Source organism: Bactrocera tryoni, chromosome 5 (assembly GCF_016617805.1).
Source record: "Bactrocera tryoni isolate S06 chromosome 5, CSIRO_BtryS06_freeze2, whole genome shotgun sequence".
NCBI lineage: Eukaryota > Metazoa > Arthropoda > Insecta > Diptera > Tephritidae > Bactrocera > Bactrocera tryoni.
In genome coordinates this window covers 15912961-15930336 of record NC_052503.1, presented here as the reverse complement: position 1 = coordinate 15930336, position 17376 = coordinate 15912961, and the positions used below count along the sequence as shown (strand labels likewise).

Below are 17376 nucleotides of genomic sequence, written 5' to 3'. Positions count from 1 at the left end.
GAAAAAATCATTTTATACAAGTATTTCACAAAAGGAACAAAGGTGGCAAATGTTAATAGAAATTATGTAGAGTTGCATTATCGGGTGAGCAAAGACAGGGAAAAAGGAGGGGATTACTCTGCGCAATAGATAAAGAGAACAGACCGCTGTTGAGCTACTAACTTGATTATCTTAGGGAATATGGGTTTGACCATTTGTTTATAGTGATAGATGCGTTTAGTAAATTCGGTGCTTATATCCAACTAGTAGTACGGATTCGGCTACAGGAATAGACAGTTTGCAAAAACAGACTTCTGCGTTCGGCAAACCTAGAAGCAAAATCACCGATAGAAGAACAACATTAACAGCTACGATTTTTGAAAAATGTTGCGCTAAGGAGGGCATTCAGCATCTTCTTATTGCAACCGGCGCTCCACGTGGAATTGGGCAAGTCGAGCTATCAATTATGCCACAATAATCCAGCCAATTGGTACAGATATGTTGAGAAGATACAACAACTTTTGAACAATATTCCTCCAAGAAGTACCACTTTCGAATTCTAACTGGATTAGATATGCGTACATCTGATAACAACGAACTTCGGAATATGCTAACAGATTCACTACTTAGGGAACTAGATGAGGAACGAAAAAGTATTAGAAAGGTCCAGAAAGAAAACAGGCTAACTTTTAATTCAAAATGAAAGCCAGAAAAAGAATACAATGTTAATTTGATTTAGTGACGATAAAGAGGACACAGTAAGGCTCCGGGCTTAAACTGACGGCCTAGTATAGGAGAAACGCTGACAACACGATCCGGAAAGACCTACAGAATGCAACACTGACAAAACGGATTGAAAATGTCTTGATTCCAGGAATTCCTTACCAAAGAGACTCTGCTGCTGTCAAAAGTGCATCGCCTTTGTCTACGATTCGTAGACGCTTACACAAAGGGGATATGTAAGGAAGGGTACTACGTAAGATATCTCATATAAACAAGGCCAACTTGGCAAAACGGATGAAACTTTATGCAGACTATGTCTTGAAACCAAATAACGTTTGGTCAAAAATTCTTTGGACGGACGAATTAATGATAAGGATAAAGTATTGTGTTGGCTAAATGTATGTGTGGCGTAAAAAAGGCAAAGCATTGACATTCAAGTGTGTAAAGCCTACACTTAAAGAAGACAATAGGAGCCTCGTTGTATGAGGCTGCATTTCTGCCGAAGAGTAGACAAAATAGTGATACTTGAAGCAAAGTTAAAGCTCAAGTGTATCTTAATTTAATGAAAGAAGTAATCATACCTGAAGGCAGGCAAATAATTGGAGAGGATTTTATCCGTTAACAGTACAATGCTCCCATTAAAAAGATCAAAATTGTTAATCAATACCTTACAAAAGCAACGTAAAGTTGTTGAAATGGCCCCCAAAAGTAGTGCCTCCCCCAACTGAAAATGTATGGGCGTGATTAAAAACTAAGGTTACCGAGAGAATGCCTCGAAGCTTATATGAATTAATGAATATAATAATGAAAATATGGCCAATAGCTATGGAAATATCACCAGGAATGTGTGCAAAGATTGTTTTTCGTTGCTGCAGCGGCTAGCTTGGCGGAATTATTACAAAATAACGGTGATCATTGAGGTTACTAAATTATATGTTCACTGAATTTTGGTTCATTATATTTTCCATTCTCTACTTTTCTTCATTAATATTTGTTGTTATTAACATAATTGGTTTAAGTTCTAATATATAGTAAAATATGTGTAATAGGTTTAATAAATAAGTGGAAACTTATTTAATAAAAGCTATGGTAAAAACAAAAATAACTCCACAAAGCTTTCTATTACAAATGTTGACTTAGTTTTGACTGCAACTTTATATAAAAAGCAACTCTGTTCCTTTAAGCTCCAGAAAAAAAAACGAATACTCAATCAAAAATATAAAAATACGAATCTGGGCCTTAAATTAATACTCAGCGTGAGTTATTGCGCCTTGTGTTAATATAAATTTCTTTTTTCACTTATTTATGAAAACAAATCAAACTTTAAAGGTGCCGTCGGAATAATAAATATGTATTTACGTATGCAAAAATTTTAGCGGTGAAAAATGCGAATGTGTGGCATGGCTGTGTGAAAATAAACATTGGACTACACGCGGCAAACAAAACCAATGGCGAAACGGTGTGTGAACTGCACCTCAATTTCGGTGAAAAGCGTCGACGCAAAGGAGAGTTATGAGTGCTGGGGCAAAAAATGCAGCGAAATGTGTGACAGAGAAATTAAAGAAATCACAGACAGAAAACGGCACATATTCAGTGCGGTCTGATAAAAATACTATGTACAGTGCAGAGCAAAATAAGTGAAGTGTGAGTAAATATGGGTGAGTGAGTGAGTGCAAACAATTAGTGGTGCTTTTGTGATTTTCAATTCGCTTTGCTGTTGTTGTTGTTATTGCGAAAGCGCATGGGAAAGGCGGTGTGCCAGTGTGAACAGCTGTTTGTCCGTCTGTCTGTTTGTTTGTTCACCATACGGCGATGAGTGTTTTACGGGTGCGGTCGGTGCGTAGCGGTGCAAGATACGTAATGATACGAAAGATTTAAGCAACAAACCTGTGGATTAAAGCTAAACAATCCGAGCTGTTGAATGGCCTCGCGATACAATCGAAATGCGCAACCGCAATGCAATTTTCAATACAACACAATCAAGGGATTAATTTTCAAGTGGTGGCAGTTGTTGTTGTCGTTGTTGTGTCGGTAATAAACAGCCATAAACAGTACACACACATACATATATATGTGTATGTAATATGTATGCATGCATTTTGATTGGGATTTTTCAATTACAATTGGGCGTTGTAACAATTGACGTTGGTGATTATGGTGTTGTCGGTGGTGGTGGTGGTGGTGGTGGTGGTTGAGGTGGTTGTAATGGTATTGGTTGGTGGTTTTCATGGTTTTTTATGGTTTGATTGTTCATAAAGTAGTAAAACACACGCACACACACCAAAACACAGGGAAGAGAAAAAACATGAAAACAAAAAATTAATTAACAAAATCTTAAAAAAAGACATTTACAGTGGAAATTTTTCACAAAAAGTAATTAATTAGAAAAGCAAGAGATTCGCTCATAAATCATGGTTCATAAATGGATAGTTTAAGATGTTGAGCACAGTTAATATACATATGTATATGTATGTATGTGTGTGTTTAAGTGTGGAAGATAGTTATAAGAAAGTAGTAGTGGTTACAGTTATGTGCGGCAAAGAGTGTGTGCGGCAAAAGTAAAAGTTCATCGAAATGTTGAATTTGCATATCGTGGTGAAATCAACTAATTTGCGGTGTATACAAAGGTCAAGTAAATGGTTAATTAGTGGCATGATAAATCTAAAATGACTTAATTGCCTGTTTATCAAGCGCAATAATTAACAGTCACTGTAATTGAGGGTTGCGCGTGAGTGGTGGGTAAATTTAGTAAGAGAAACTCTTAAAAATATTTTTTTAAATAAATTTTTATTAATTTTTTAATAATATTTTAATAATTATTTTTAATTATACTTTATATTTAATTAATACTTTTATTAATTTTTTAATTATTTCTTTTATAATTTTTTTAATTATTTTAAATTATTTCTTTTATATTTTTTTTTTAATTATTTTAAATTATTTCTTTTATAATTTTTTTTATTATATTTTTTTTACTTATTTTTTTTTTATTAAAAAACTATTCTTTGTAACGTTAGATGTTGAATTGAAGGTTATTAATTAGTGGTTTTTGATGATTTCGCTTAGTTTTGTTGAAACTGAGTATTAAACCGTTAGCAATTGTGTATTTTTTCTATGCAAAAACGTATTTTGACCGTCGGAAAGCAAAAACTTGTTTTAAGTTAGGGGAAAAATGTATATTTTGTCTTCGAAAAAAGATAGAACGAATTTTCACTTGCAAGTCTTTGCTAGTTATTTTGGGAACTCATTTAAAAAGACATTTTATTTAATGAATAAATGAAACTAATGCACTTTTACGGAATTTCATATACTTTAATGATCGTTCAATCAGTTTAAAAAGTTATGGTTTCTTTTGGCTTGTAGCCGATTGCAAGAGCACCTCCAGAAAAGGTATCTGGCGATGGCCGTACTGCCTAAAATTAACTAAAATCCAAAAACTGAAACAATTTATTATCATTATATATGATCGAGATAATGAGCGAAGATTAGTCAAAATTTGGATTTTTGATGAAATGGCTTTCCAAGAAATAGACGTTTTTGGTGAAAATTGAAAAAATTTACAATTCAGAGTGGCTTAAAAACTCGAAATTATTATCAAAAATTTATTTGTTATATGACAAAGGACTTTGAAAACAGCATTTTGAGAAACACACATTTAAAGGTTTATAACAAAATGCTCATATCTCTGAAACTTTTTGCCAAATCAATTCCAAATTTTCGGAGAATATTTTTAAAATATAATATCCCCTAAAAAGCAAAACAGCGTATCACCAAAAACAAATCGAAAATCGCTTTTAGATATAATAACCAAAACATAACCCCTTTTTTATTTCAATATGAGTATGTGCTAACCAATATATAACTGCTTTATAACCAAAACTCAAATTTTGTTTCAATATGAGTGGTTTCTATTATATCGTTTTTCCTTCGCCTGTTAACTTATGATGTTACGTTATTTTACATTTTAGGTAAAAAATTCGATTTTTGTTATTCACAAGTGGTTACCCGACTCCTTAATAAAGCCTAAATTTTCATAAATGGTATAAAAAGATCTTCATTTTGATTTTGACCGGCCAGTTAGTAAGGCAGCTATATGCGATAGTAGTCTGATCCAAGCAATATATTCAGAGATTTTTTTCTATATCAAATTTCGTGAAGATTTATTGTCAAATAAAATAGTTTTTCATATAAGAACTTAATTTTGATCATCCAGTTTGTATGGCAGCTATGTGTTATAATGGTCCGATAACGGCGATTTCGACAAATTAGCAGTTTCTTAGAGAGAAAAGCACATTTGCAAAAATGTACACGTCTATATAGTATATCAAAAATGTAGCATTAATTTATATACATAAATATGTATACTGGATAGGGTGCTTCTGGGTGCTAAAAACTTTCTAGCAAACATAATACACCTCGTTTAGGGTATACAAATTAAAAAAGTCATACAATCCAGTTTTTATACACATATATGACTTCAAATACATTCCTACATACTTATATACAAGTATACTCACATAATTATATATGTAGCTATTTAGCACACCTTTTGCGTGGGAGCTTGAATTGTGTAAAGATTATATTTTCCCATTTCAACTAACAACGACATTAAAGTTATCGCTTCCGTCTGAAATAAGCAATTTTACAGCATAGCGATTTCTAGCGTTTAACACGCTAGTGGGTTGCGGCTACACATGCATACATATATACATATGTCTATATTTACTACATTATTTTATATTTTCCTCGTCATTGGCATTCGTTTAATGAATGAGGAAAAAAGAAAGGAATTGCAAGCAGAAATTTAGTGTAGTAGTGGTGTTGTAAATAACGGTGCAAGTCGTGCGAGCGCTTTGCTCTGCTATTTGTAATTATTTATATTTATTTATTGCTTGGTGCATTCACATCAGCAGCGGCGGCAGCAAACGTGTTGCATTCACCGCTTTGCAATGGCAAAAAGTTATGCTTTGCTTAACAATGGAGTCAGCAAACTGTGTGATTGCAGCTGCCGGTAATGTTGACGGTTAAAACAGCAACAAAATTAACTGAAAATGTAACAATTTTTCAAAAAAAACAAAAACAAAAACAAATATGCTCGCATGTTGCCTACATCATTTCCACCGAGTACTAATGCTTGAAACATTATTTCTATGCAGTGGAAACAAAAAATGCTACATATTTTCTTTTTTTCCACAATTCTTAAGCTAAACAACTAAATAAGTAACAACTTTTTCAACAAATAAGAAACTTATGTTAAGCCATGACGAAAAAGTGGAGTAAACGTGAAAATGAAATAAGGCCTTAAGGCAAACAGCATGACTCGGGCATTAGCACGCAAGCATACACATATATGTACATACATACATATGTACATATACATACATGACATACATAAATACGCTTATAAGTATATTAGCATGCATATTTAGTTAGCGGTAAATAACACGTTTGGTAAATAGAAATGTCGAATAAAATATTGTCATAGAAAGCAGGCATACATACATACATGTAAATACATACTATATGCATATACGAGCAAGAATGCAGTTATGCTTGTATGTATGTATTTGGGTGATAAAAAGTGCGCCCTCGAAAATTGCTGTCTGTGATTAGAAATCATATACCAATTAACACGTCTCTAATTGGTGAAGGAGAAATTAAGAGAAAAACACGCTTTTGAAATTATCCGCCTAGAGATTTAACAGTTCGTTATTTGTTTGCAATTAAATTTAATTAATATTAGTTGTAATATGCCAGCTGGAAGTGTTAAGGGTCAAAAGAAATGTGTATTGTTGTTGTTGTAGCAAAAGAATTATGCCGAGTTGACAGTCCTTCGCCGAATAAAAATCCGATTCCGCTCCGGTTTTGTAGATCACGCGAATCGTTGAGTAAACTTCCCAGCAGCTGGATGATATGCGGCTTGCTGTGATTATACATATATCCGGTGAGTTATAGATTTTCAAAGCGTCATTATAATTGGTGGATATTTATACCCTAAAGAGGCTTCGTAACATCCAGAACGAAACGTCGAAGATCTTTTTATATATAGTATGCATACTTATCTAGCATAAATGATCGGTATGACAGGCTGAGTGGATTTAGCCATGTCTATGTATGTATACACGCTCAAAAGTCCCCCAGTGCCCCAAATATGGACCTAAAATTTTGCACAATTTTTTTCTTTGTCAAGCTGCTTTGAGAAGCTGCTTATTGCTATGAGCCGCCGATAACGCACCAATACAGCATATAACTGTCATAGAAAGAAAAATGATCAAAATCAAGTCCTCGTACGGAATTTTTTTATTTGTCAAAATATCTTTACAAAAGATGACATTAATTATTGTCTGAGACAACTGTATAGTCTCCGAAGAAATTTCGCAGATCGGATCATTATAGCATGTAGCTGCCATACAAACTGAACGATCAAAATTAGGTTCTTGTAAGGAAAACTTTTTTATTTTAGAAATTATCTGCACGAGACTCAGTACTAGTTATTATCAAAGGCAAGGCTACAATTTTCGAATATATTGTTCGAATCGGTTTGCTATAACATATAGTTGCCATACAAACTGAACGGTCAAAATCAAGTTATTGTATAGAACATTTTTTTTTTGACGAGTTTTTTTCATTAAATTTTATATAGATTATTTTGTCCGAGATAACGGTACAATCACCAAAAAAATCGTACAGATCGCACCACTAGAGTATATACTTAGCTGCCATACAAACTGAAGTGAGTGATTTCAGTTGAGTCAAGTTTAAGCCAATTTTACTTGCGTTAAGTACAAAAATATTGCAACTCGCTTCTTGAAAATCAAATTAATATGTTATTTTGATATTACTATTAAACCTTTTGTTTAAAAAATTGCTTCGTCAACAAATAATAGAGTACAATTCTCACGGGCTCTCCATGCCAAGAATTGCACAACAAATTCAGCATTTAACAATTTATTTATATTTGCTATTTTTTCTAAGCGATCTGACACTCTTGGCGCTTTGCCGCACACAATTAAATATGTATGTGCATACAAACATATTTCATAAATTCAAATAAATGAATGAACGCGCGTTGAGTACGTGGTTACTCAATGTTTATGTGCGCGCACGCCCTCACCCAACAATCTCCGCTCATACGCATTGAGATTGTGCATATTTACAAACAATTAATGAACACACATAGATATGTGTGTATGTATATGGATGCCATATATAACTACATAACAGGCGCAGAGTACGTTTGATTCTAATTTGCATAATTTATGCACATTTGACAGCCGTTCTGTCTCTGTATACGGGCGTCGGATGATTTGCATAGCACTTGTGTCGGCACTTGTGGCTCCCAGTAATAAATTACACACTACCAGGCATACATACATGCATGCCGATTCTATTTTTACGAGCTTACGTATTTGCGTACATATGTACATATGTACCTATGTACTGGGGTACTAAGGTAGGGGCAAAAATTGGCTGTACGTGTGTGAAAATGTGTTGAGCGCTTCGTTGATGTGTTATACATATATATATAGTTTTTTTTATTTGCGTTATTGCAATTCTGTGCCTTTAAAGTGGTACATCAATTTGCATGTCATGTCAGCGGTCATAAACAAAATTGCGCTGAGTGACAGGTTGCCTGCTCGTCTATTAAATTCAGCTGCCCCGACTACCTATACGGTAGCCAGCCAGTTGCGCCGAGGCTTTAATTCGCAAATCACGCGTTTCCAAAGCTCGCCTATTCTTTTGCATTCAATTTTTTCATTAACGCCTTTTTTTGGTTTTTTTATTCGTTTACTCTGCTTTTGTTTTGCTTGCAATTTCTTTTTGTGTTCAGTGTAAAATATTTGCTTATTCGCTGCGCTACTGTATGGCGAATGCGCATTAGTTCCGGCTTGGAGTGGAAAACAAGCGCAAAAGATATTTGAATTCAAAAAAAATATGTATATACATATAAGTTTGGCCCTTTGTTTTTTAATAACCGGTATATTTTTGAAGCGTCACTGTATTTGCCTTAGAAAATATTGTCCAAATAAAACTAGAGGACTCATAACTTGTCTTAATGAATGACAGATCGAGAAGACTGCAGGAAATACTTAGAGCAGAGCACCGGGTAAACAATGGAGCATTTCTTGTGCACTTGTCCCACAGTGGCAAGACTACGCAGTAAGCATCTGGGGTTCCCACGGTATGATACACTGGAAAAGTTATCGATAGTGGGGACGCAGAGTCTGTTAAAATTCGCGTCAAGCGCAGGCATTCTAAAGGATGACCACTTCTCTTGGAACTGAACTCCCTCTGGTATCGCAAAGGACCGTAAACTGGTCTATGCGTGGCTTATTGGCTTACCGGTGGAATCTAACCTTACTATTCACGAAATTTGGTACGAATTATGTTTAAGACATAAGAAATTGTCGGGATTGGACCACTATAACATATAGCTGCCATATAAACTGAACTATCAAGATCCAGTCCTTGAACAATTTTGAGCAATTTCTTGTAATTTCAACCAAATATAACAATTTTATATGATACATTCAAGCAACAAGCAAAAAAGCTGCTCCAAATTAATAATTTTCTTTTAATAAACAAACGACGACTACTCAACAATGCGGTAACAAAACAGATAAGTCAATTATATGTTAAATAAAAAATACTTGACTTCTAGCCAACTGCATTCCATCTGTCAGCTGTTCTCTATTTATGACACTTACAAATGTGCGAATCACTGCAATTTAAATTTCGAGAAATTTATAAACATATGCTCATAAATTAAATTTCTTTTTGTACACTTGTTGATTGATCGTTCGATGAATCGCAAATTAATGCCACTAGTCGGGCATCCGCTTCTGATGACGCACTCCTTTTACAATACATTCACAAGTATGCTGGCATGTAGAACTGTCAATATCGAAAAGATCTAAGCAATTGCAAGTGCAGCGCACGTTCGCTAAAAGTCGCTTCACCATTCACTTAGCTATATGCCAATATCATTTTTATCGCTAATACAACACACTATGCATTTTAATGCTAGCCTTTGTATGCAATGCTGCCAATTTCTGCAGTCATATGCAGCTTAGAGTTACTACAATTGCTATTTGCATGCAGTGCATTTTTAGTCTGCTGGTAGAAATGCTTAAAAGCGCGCTTAAGTGCCGCTGCGCATGTTTAAATGTTGGCCTAAATGGCGATTTCTGTTACGTGCGGCTCTGAAGTTTGAGGTTTGACAATCTGTTGCAATGCTTGCAGTTTTTGAAGGTATATATGTATTGATATAAAAGTATATACCCAAAATGAGAATGTTCCATTACTAAAATACCGTTTAAATATATTTCTCGAAGAGCTTTTCAGTAGAAATGCAGAATTATGTGCTTTGCATGACCTATCAGATCCTATGTAATTCAGTTATTAGGAGCTATATCCACCCTAAAGCAACAAGAAACATACATATATATATATATATATATGTATAAGTGTATGATTCAGAAAACCAGGCTTCGAATGGGAATAAATATGGAAGGAATTAGACTCTGGAGTTTGATTTCTTATTGGCTCCATTGGATTTTTAACTCTCTACACTAAAAGTCTCAAAATAAACTAAAATCACTCCTAAAATAATTCGATGTCAAATGACATACCTCAGTACAAATGATAACAACACTTTAACGATAATAAAACGCCAACTTATTGGATATTGAGTCGAACAAAACCAGCAAATAAGGACGATTAATAATACAACTAATATGCAATGAACAGTATTTCACGAGTACATGTTACATAACAGTTAATTTTTTGACGTAGAGGATTTCACGATTTTATACCACTTAACGGTAAATTCAATATCATCAAATAATGGTATCATTGCTCTAACCGTTAGTAAACGCGAATTCACCCGAAGCACATATTTTCTGTGAAGACCTAAGCTCTAACTTTTCTAATCACATATGAAGCACTAAGAAGTTTTTGCCGCTTTGTTTTTTAGATTATACTTTAACATAATTTCATTTTACAATATTTCTTTTGTGTGCAGGTTATGTTAGGTTAGGTTAAAACATCAATTCGGACGGAATAGAACGCAGATTCATTACGTTGCCTAAATATTCCCAATTTTTGATTGAAAATACTCTCAAAAATCGAAGTGTTTGCCACCAATTGATGCCAATTCCGGCTATTTTTGCCAGGTTCGCCGAAGTTACGACTACTGTGATGGCAAAAAGTTGGACAACGGGGAGAAAGTGTCTGAATGTCTCCACCTCACTTTCCTTCATGCAACTTTGATAATTATAATTAGCAACTGACAAAATCTTCAGCCTTACGGCGTGCACGCCTATTGGGCAATGACTCCTGCGTTGCACCTTACTGAGGACAAGTAGTTCAGTGTATGTCCTGCGTTCTGCACTAGACTGATGAAATAGGGACAAAGGTGTTTTCTTTTGCGAGCTCATCACTTTTGCAGTTTCCAGCGAATTCGCTATGAATTATGTTTTGTGTCTGAGATGAGCTTTACAACCGTTTACGAGTTTTCAACTAACTTATTTTCTGTTAAAAGATCTTTATTAATATCAAGCTTTATTGCTAAATTTTCTTTATCTCGAAGTTTTAATAAAAATTGATGAAAACCTCAAATTCTACTTTAAGTACTACAAGTTTATTAAACACCAGCAAATAGCATAGAATTTACTAATAGATAAAGATGCGCTCAGTACTCTAGTACTCTCCTTCAAATACTTGGTAGCTATTTTTATTTGAAAAACATAATTGCAGTGTTATTGCGAATACAAATTTCAGTACCGAAGCTTTTCAATAGCAATAGCCTTGTGCCGCCAAACAACATTCAGATGTGCTATCTGCTTGACTGAATAGCCCATAACTAACCATCGTTACCTTGAACATTCGATTTCAAATGAATGACATCAGTTCAAATATGGACAAAATCGAAACGAGCATGCGCTCTCAAGTATTTGAGCGAAACAAAAACCTCTTTATGCCATTCGAATGCAGTGTCCACACGATTATCATTTAATAAATGTTGATTACTAGTATAAGTAATTGCCACACATACAAACACATGCAAATGCAAGCGCATATAAGCCCACTTTGAGTGAGTAAGAGAAGTGTCTTCGATTCGCAACAACTTTGGTCATAAAGTATAACAAAAGATTGCACATCACACACCATTTCCGACGCTGTTGCAATATGGAAATGAATTAAGACATGACATGACCATGGCATTTTCGTAATAGTCTTTGAAGTTTTTTTATTTTGTTTAAGAAAAAGTATCTTCAGAGTGAGTACAAGAAGCTTTGTGTAATGGCATGCAAATCTTGTTACAGGCTTCTTTGGATATTTAGTTTGTATGTATGTATTTAACAACTCTTTGAGCGTGCCGTGCGGCCGCCAACAAGAAGTTTTACGCGCAGTTTATTCTCAAATGCATGAAGATGACTGCAGAAGGCCGTCGACACTGCAAACACGCACACATATACATAATAGACATGTTTGTGTATGAAGGCATAAGTTTTTTGTATGAAGGCAGCGGCTTTTATTGGGCAAAAAGCAACAGTTTGTCGGTTTAAATCAAGTCATTTACTACCTTGAGTATATATTTATTCGCTTATATAAATCTACTAGTGTGTTTACGAGTTTGTGTGTATTTGTGAGTGGCGTGCAACGCAAAGCCGCCAAGAAGCACAGTAACCCAGATTTATGGGCTGGCAGCCATTTAAAGTTGTTGCCGCGCCGGCGCAGCCCAAGAAATAAAATGAAGCGGTGGCTGCCAGCCAACTTGGCTTGGTAGAATTACGAAAACAATGAGCAATAAGTAAGAAACAAGATTTAATTGCCAAAGCGCGCTTGCACAAAAATACATGCGAGGAAAAAAATATATATATACAGTATTAACTATGTACGCGTATATGTGTTTGTAAGTGTATTAAGAAACAAACAGATGAAGCTGCATTTGCAATCAGCAGGCCAGGCGGCGTTGGAAATCAAATTAAATTCATATGTACTTATATACTTTATATATCTTTATATATATAGTTACGTATATTTATATATTTGTATAGAGTTGTTTCTTAGCGATATTAGTAAGCTGATTACTTAGCCGTTGAACTTTATTGCGCAGCTGCAGAGAATTTAATGTGAATATCTATGTATACCAGAACGTTTTATAGTGTGGAGTTACATATGTATGTATGTATGCACTCTGTAGGAAATATTTGACGCCCACAGCAAAAGCTTGTGATCTTTGTTTAGAGATTTAATAAAAAACTTCTTAAATAAGTCAAAATAGTTCAGAAATAAAATTTGAGGGTTAAATTTTTGTTGCATACGACTTTCGGTTATAAAATAACGGTTAGTTTATCGGTTAATTTTATCATTTAATAAGTTTTTAAATTTTTTTATCTCTTATTAATAGTAATTATAAGACTATAAAAAAGTATAAAAAGTATTCAGTTTGGAAGCAGAACGTTAACGTGCCTTGTTTATATTTAAGATTTGAGGACTCAATTATCTAAAGCTGAGGGCATTTGGAGTACTGTGCAATGATAAATGACCAAAAATGCAGTCATTTCAATTGCAGATACACCAAATATATTTACAGTTATTTTTTGGCAACTAACTATAAAGAGTTGCTCTTCACTTCGAACTTAGTGAACCAATCTAAGCATTAGGACACATTGAAATATAAAATAGAAGGTTTTATGGATTGTGTGGCCATTTTTTAGGATTGTAACAGTAGTGAGAAGGCATTATTTCCCTGACGTTGCCGTTTCTTGGCTTACTCGGTATACGTAATACTTTCAAACTTGTGCCAAAATAAGAGGAAGCATAAACACTTTATGGCGGGAAGATACCCTGAAATCTTGCCATTCAGACTAAATCCATTTCAGCAACTATTACACTCCCGGCTTTTCCGAAATAAAAAAAAAAATTCTCATAAAAATCGACATAAAATACTCAAAAAACAATAGCACGAGCCCTTTGCTATGTAGCTGTGAGGAATTAGTTTCTAAATTTCTTGCAGTGCTAGTTAACTATTTATCCACATACAGACATTACAGCATTATTTCTATAGTGCCACCCTAGGGGCTGTGACTTTTGCTCTTAACGCAGTTGCTGCACGTTGGACAACTGTCAATGATTGACTGCTTTGGAATCGGTGCCACTAGACTAATGACTGACCGTCTAACAGACAGCAGCTTGATCTTACAGACTTTATGACAGTCGGCAAGTGCAGGGGTGAGTGGGGTGCGCAGTTAAAATGCAATTAACTCAACATCAAAGTGAGCAACGATTTAATGACGCGCATATCTACATATATACATATATATATGAAAATAAATGCATATAAACTCATAAAAAGTGTAAGCTAAGGACCGAAGTCTGCACTGGCAAAAGACTGCATAAATAAATAAATGCACAAATAAACACACACACACCGGCAAAGGTGCTAAAGTCAGGCTTTGCGTCAATTAAGAAAAACTAGTTGACCGACTTGTTTCCATTAAACACGCGCAGGTGCAGCTGAATTGCTTCAGTTTTTGTCCGCTTGTCTGGCACAGAAAGTGTTCAACTACTGTTAAGAGTTCAGAAAAAGTGAGCGTTTCTATATGTCTGCTAGTTAGATAGAGAAAATGTGTGACTAAAGAAGTGTTAATATGAAAAACTGCATACAAATTGTTTGCTGTTGAGCGGTTAGTAAGATTTGCTTAATAGTTGTGTAAGTGTGTGTATGTGTGTGCGAGTATTTATGAGTTGTCATAATTGAAAGTCATATTTACCGGTGGCGCCTCGCTAGCCGTGCTGTAGACTTCGCTGGCAGCATAGTCTGGCTTGATTTGCACAGTCGCCATTGAGTCCGTATCCTTGCCGGTCATCTACGCTAAGCAAAAATTAATCCACAAGGTAAATGAGAGAGTTGATTGTGCTAATTAACTGTGGAAGAGAGAAGCAGCAGATGATGACTGATTTGGATTTTATATTTGTTGTTTTTTTATTAAAAATGTAATAATTGTTTTATTTAGAATGTAAAATTAATTAATTAACTTTGTAAATGTGATAATTATTATTTTTTAAATGTGAAATTAATTAACTAATTTCAAGTATTTTGTAGATATAAATTTATATTTTTTATACTCGCTGAAGTACTTGTAACCGGTTCAACAAACGTTTTCAAATATGAAGTTTTTAAATTAATAATTAAAATAAATAAAAAACTAAAAAAAATTCAATTAAATGAATTTAATTAATCAATTTATGTAAAATTTATAGTCAATTAATAATTTAATTTTTTTAATTAGCTATTAATTTATTTAATTAAAAAAAATAATAAAATAAATTATTAATATTTAAGTTTTGATGAAATAGTTCTAAAAAATTTTCGTCAAAATATAATTTAATTTTGATGAGTTTTTTTATTTGTTTTTAAAATAAAAAATGAAAAAATTAAAAAAAGTTCAATTAAATGAATATAATTAATCAATTTTTTTTAAATGTGTAGTTAAATAAGAATTTTGTTTTTGTTTTTTAATAATTATGTATCAATTTATTTAATATGTCAAACTAATTTATTTAATTAAAAAAATTTTATAAAATAATGATTAATATTTAAATATTTTGTGATTTTGATGAAATAATTTTAAACAATTTTCTGAGAAAATATAATTTAATTTTAATGAGTTTTTTATTATTTTGTTTCTTTTAATTTGCCTTTTCTGTTGGGTAATAATATTATTTTTATTTTTATGGACTATTTATTTTATACATATATTTTACATATATACTTCTTTTATTCATGAATTTGTCCACTGAAGTTTAAATATTTTTTATTTTTTTAATTATTTATATATTATATATTTAATTTTATATATTGTAGCTTAAAAACAGAAATAAAATTGTCAATATTTAAAAAATATTTCAAAGATCTCTGGAGATCTGTTCTTTCAGTTCACTATATAAAGCTATATACTATATATTAAAGCTATAATATGTATACTCGTATTTTGAAATATTTTCTATAAAGTCGAACAACAATTCTCATTTTGGACGCGGAAATGTCTATAGGTGGGAAATTAAGTAGTCTTGTTAATGACTTAGACTCTTGAAAGTGAGGCTTCAGATTGATACAAAAAAGACTAAAGTTTTTTAGAAACATATTATTCAATATTTTAGAGGGACTTGTTAAAAAAAATTAAAAAATTAAAATAAAAATAGAAAAAACATGAAAAAATTGTAAAAATTTTCAGCGAAATTCTTTATAAGCTTGTATTGAAAAAGAAATATACGAAATATTATTAAAAAAAAATATTATTGAGTTTGAGTATGTCCTTTAATGAATAGTTATAATAACATTGTTGTGTGATTTAGATTTTTAAAAGCGAGGCTTTGAGTTTTATATAAAATTTTAATGAAACGGAGATGTGGAATAGCTCAAAAGTATATTCTGAAGGCAATAAAAAAGGTTTGTATTAAAATACTTGAAAATATAGTGCTTTTTTTGTATGTTTTGTGAGTCCGGCTCAAGTTTTATCAGTTAGTTTATATTTTTCATAAAAATAAAATAATAAAAAAAGTTAATTTACTTCTTTTGGTCACAAAACATAAATAATTTTCTATGTGTTTCAAAATTATTAATTATAAACACTTTTTACTAAAGTTTTTTTACTAGAACACAAAAATTATATCAAAATATTTCTATTTAAACAACAAGTCCTTAATAATGGCGCTCATGTTATAATTCAATTACTATTAATTATTCATAACATCTACATAAATCATAGTTTATGCAAAGCTAAGCATATTTTAAACCCGAAAATCCTTTGCCGGTATTATTAACCTAATTGTTTACTGAATATTTAACTGAAAAAGCACTTTTCCTTCACACAGCTAAGTTTTCTTAATTTCTTTCAAAAATAACAATATATTTTGTTACACTTTTAAGCAAATAATTTCAATAAAATAAAATGTTTATAAGCAGGATTTTTTCATAAATGCATTTTCCATACAAAATCCTTGTTTTTAATGTCCTTTGATAACCAAAAGTTCGACAACAAATTTTCTTTATTTAAAGAATAATAATTATTAATTTTCTTTAATTTATAGAACACATATTTGAGCCTTGTCGAGCACACACTTACAGCAATTGCTTGCTCGAACGCTGTTGCAGCCGTTTTTTGAGAAAAAGGAGTTAATTCACTTTTCACTTATCCGTACGCAATCACACATACACAGACACAATTTGTAGTTGAAGTGTGAAAATCTAGTTGTTAAACAGTTTTTGTAGAAGCAACGTCAGAAATTTGTAAAGCTTTATACGGTTTGAGCCAAAAGCACGTCTTAACAGATCGACTGCCACTCGAGGTCTGAAGTTCGGTTAGCGTTGGCTTTGAGATTTTTCTACCAGATTTGAAATGAGTTTTTTTCCAATTCGCCTTTTTTATTTTTCCATTCTATTTATTTTCTTTTCTGGTTTCGCAGTGTGTTAATTTTTTCAGTTGCACCAACACAAGCGCAAGCTCGAAAGCACACTTTAAAGCGCGTTTTAAGCGAGCGTGAGTGTGTGCATGTGTGCGAGCGTGTAGTTGAGCGTAGTAAAAAAGTGAAAAACACACATAAAAAGGTAAATACAAAAATAAAAACAAAAAAGTAAAAAAAAAATAATACAAAAACAACTAA

The 17376-nt window shown here is 32.8% G+C and overlaps 1 protein-coding gene across 2 annotated transcripts in view; it reads right to left on the bottom strand.

Annotated features, from left to right (window-relative positions):
- The window catches only part of LOC120779190 (myb-like protein Q), a 38734-nt gene extending 21659 nt beyond the window's left edge, over positions 1 to 17075 (bottom strand). The window contains exons 1-3 of one of the 2 annotated variants that reach the window (XM_040111452.1): positions 16839 to 17075; positions 14484 to 14637; positions 2590 to 2616 (exon numbers count right to left, since the gene is read on the bottom strand). In XM_040111452.1, the coding sequence (XP_039967386.1) occupies positions 2590 to 2616; positions 14484 to 14579 (123 nt within the window). In that variant the 5' untranslated portion in view covers positions 14580 to 14637; positions 16839 to 17075. The remainder of the gene's footprint in view (positions 1 to 2589; positions 2617 to 14483; positions 14638 to 16838) is intronic. The other variant, XM_040111454.1, reaches the window with a different exon arrangement.
- Positions 17076 to 17376: the final 301 nt, after the last annotated feature.